This window comes from Arachis duranensis, chromosome 4, assembly GCF_000817695.3.
Source record: "Arachis duranensis cultivar V14167 chromosome 4, aradu.V14167.gnm2.J7QH, whole genome shotgun sequence".
In the NCBI taxonomy this organism is placed as follows: Eukaryota; Viridiplantae; Streptophyta; class Magnoliopsida; order Fabales; family Fabaceae; genus Arachis; species Arachis duranensis.
In genome coordinates, this window is record NC_029775.3 from 106013938 (window position 1) to 106016076 (window position 2139).

Below are 2139 nucleotides of genomic sequence, written 5' to 3' on the forward strand. Positions count from 1 at the left end.
GGCAGAAAAGTAAAGGACTAGAATTTAGGATTTTTAAAATTAATATATATAATAGAAATATTTTAGTTATTTTTTATAATAAGGGTATTGTAGTTATTTTTAAAAAAATAATATTAATTTAGATAAATTCAAAATTTGATTCACTATTTTTCGATTAAATTAATTTATCTAACCTAATTTCGACAAAAATAACACGATTTAATTGATTATATGTGTTAAATTTTAATTATTAAAAAACATCATCAACAAAGACGTTTTAGACGTCTTTATCTTAATGGCTCCCATATTTTAATACACATAATATTGAGTGAACTATAACTCAAATGTCATAGTCTCTTCTCCTCACCTAGAGGACTAGAAGTGAGTCTCAAACCTGCGATTTCTTAGGTGAATATGAAGAGACTATGTCATCTGAACTATAACTCATTGACATCTGAGATATATCTTAATCTTTTCTGTATGTATGAAGTGTATTAAAAATGTGATTAAATATTTAAATACATAAATTTATTCAATATTATATATATCCAGGAGGAATGTGCAGTTAGTTTATTTACCATATACCAATGGAGTTCTCTTTGCATTTGCAGAGCAGCATTGGATCTACTGCCTAAGTCAGAAGAAGGACCTAACTCGGCTGCCAAGTGCAACATGTTATTGTTAAACACATCTAAACGGGATGCAAACATTTCTCTTCGCCCCCCAATTTCATGAATGAGTCTGAACACCTTCTCTTGACGATTCAAAATCGCATGAGAAAATATATCTCTTCTGTTTTTGTCCATGGCCCATAGAAGATTAGGGTTTGCATGCCTCATTGATTTAATGATCTCAATAATTCCAGACTTAGCTGCCTGTAACATTGTGTCGTAAGCTGAACACTCATGTATCCTTGCTTCACTTAAATCTGATATTCTCATGCTCAGGCATCTAAGAATCTCAAGTACTAAATGATGGTCCTTTTTCATATCGTATATTTTCTCACTTCCTGAAAGTGTTGAAAATTGAAAATCTTGAAAGGGCCTTAATTATTGATCTAGAGTTATTAGTTAACGTTGCTAGTTCTCACATAAGCCAAAGGCAAAAGTACGTACCAGGAAGCTTTCGAAGTATTATAGTTTGAGCGACGTGTTTAACTTGTTCAAGAAGTGCGCCTAATAAAAAAATGGAAAAGAACATACATGAGATTTCGCATTTTAAATTTTGAAGACAATAAATAATATGCATGTATATATATAAAGTATGAATTTACTCATACTTTAAAGTTGCTACGATTCAACTTACTTAATTGTTTTACGAGCAATAAGACTGAAATTGCCCTGAAGATTCTGCCCAAAGGGTGAGTTGCAATAAAATCTGCCCAGCTATTTGAAAATGAGTTCTCGTCTTCTGGTTCAGCATATAATAGGATCTTGATTCTTTTGTCATTAAGGACCATGTGTGCCTGTGGCTTCGTTGCTGTGTGACAAAGAGATATAGATTAGTATAATTTGATAAAAATGGTATTTATTTTATTAACTCTTTTGTTACGTATTACAAGAAGAAATATTATAAATTTATCAATCCAATTTAGAAAGAATTAGTTTCATCACGAGTTGAATTATTTAAATAGTTTATTTTAGTTGGACGAATTAATACTAAATACTATCTAAATAAATTACGTGTGATTAAACAAAGGGATATTGCATGCGTATTATGTAGGAACGAAATAAAAATAGAACAATGTTAGGGCCAGCAACTTTGGTGATTAGTAGTCATCAATAGCCATCAATGATAATTTAATGGTGTGAGATTGGTATAAGATTTCATCAAATGACTCACATTTCTCTGCCAGTTACATGCTGTTTAAAATTTAATAAAATTGCTAGTTCCTAGACTTTTACATAAAAATATTACAACATTTATTTGTTACTTTTGACTACTTTACTTGGTAGGTATAACCGTGAACCATCCTAAGAATCATAGAGCAACTTTTATTTGAGAGTTGAAGAGTTGTGCCAATAAAAAAGTATACGTGCAAAAAAAAGTTAACTGGTTTTTTTTGTTGTTGTGTGGAATGTTTGATTGAGAAGGAATGAAGTTGTATTTTAGGACAAGCCAGCAAAAGTGATAGATTGCATTGATAGGTCGATCATATAC

General features: G+C 30.7%; 1 protein-coding gene across 2 annotated transcripts in view; it reads right to left on the reverse strand.

Annotated features, from left to right (window-relative positions):
* The window catches only part of LOC107485548 (uncharacterized), a 5561-nt gene that overhangs the window by 1102 nt on the left and 2320 nt on the right, over positions 1 to 2139 (reverse strand). For both annotated transcript variants that reach the window (XM_052261204.1, XM_052261205.1), the window contains exons 4-6: positions 1285 to 1458; positions 1095 to 1154; positions 558 to 988 (exon numbers count right to left, since the gene is read on the reverse strand). In XM_052261204.1, the coding sequence (XP_052117164.1) occupies positions 558 to 988; positions 1095 to 1154; positions 1285 to 1458 (665 nt within the window). The remainder of the gene's footprint in view (positions 1 to 557; positions 989 to 1094; positions 1155 to 1284; positions 1459 to 2139) is intronic.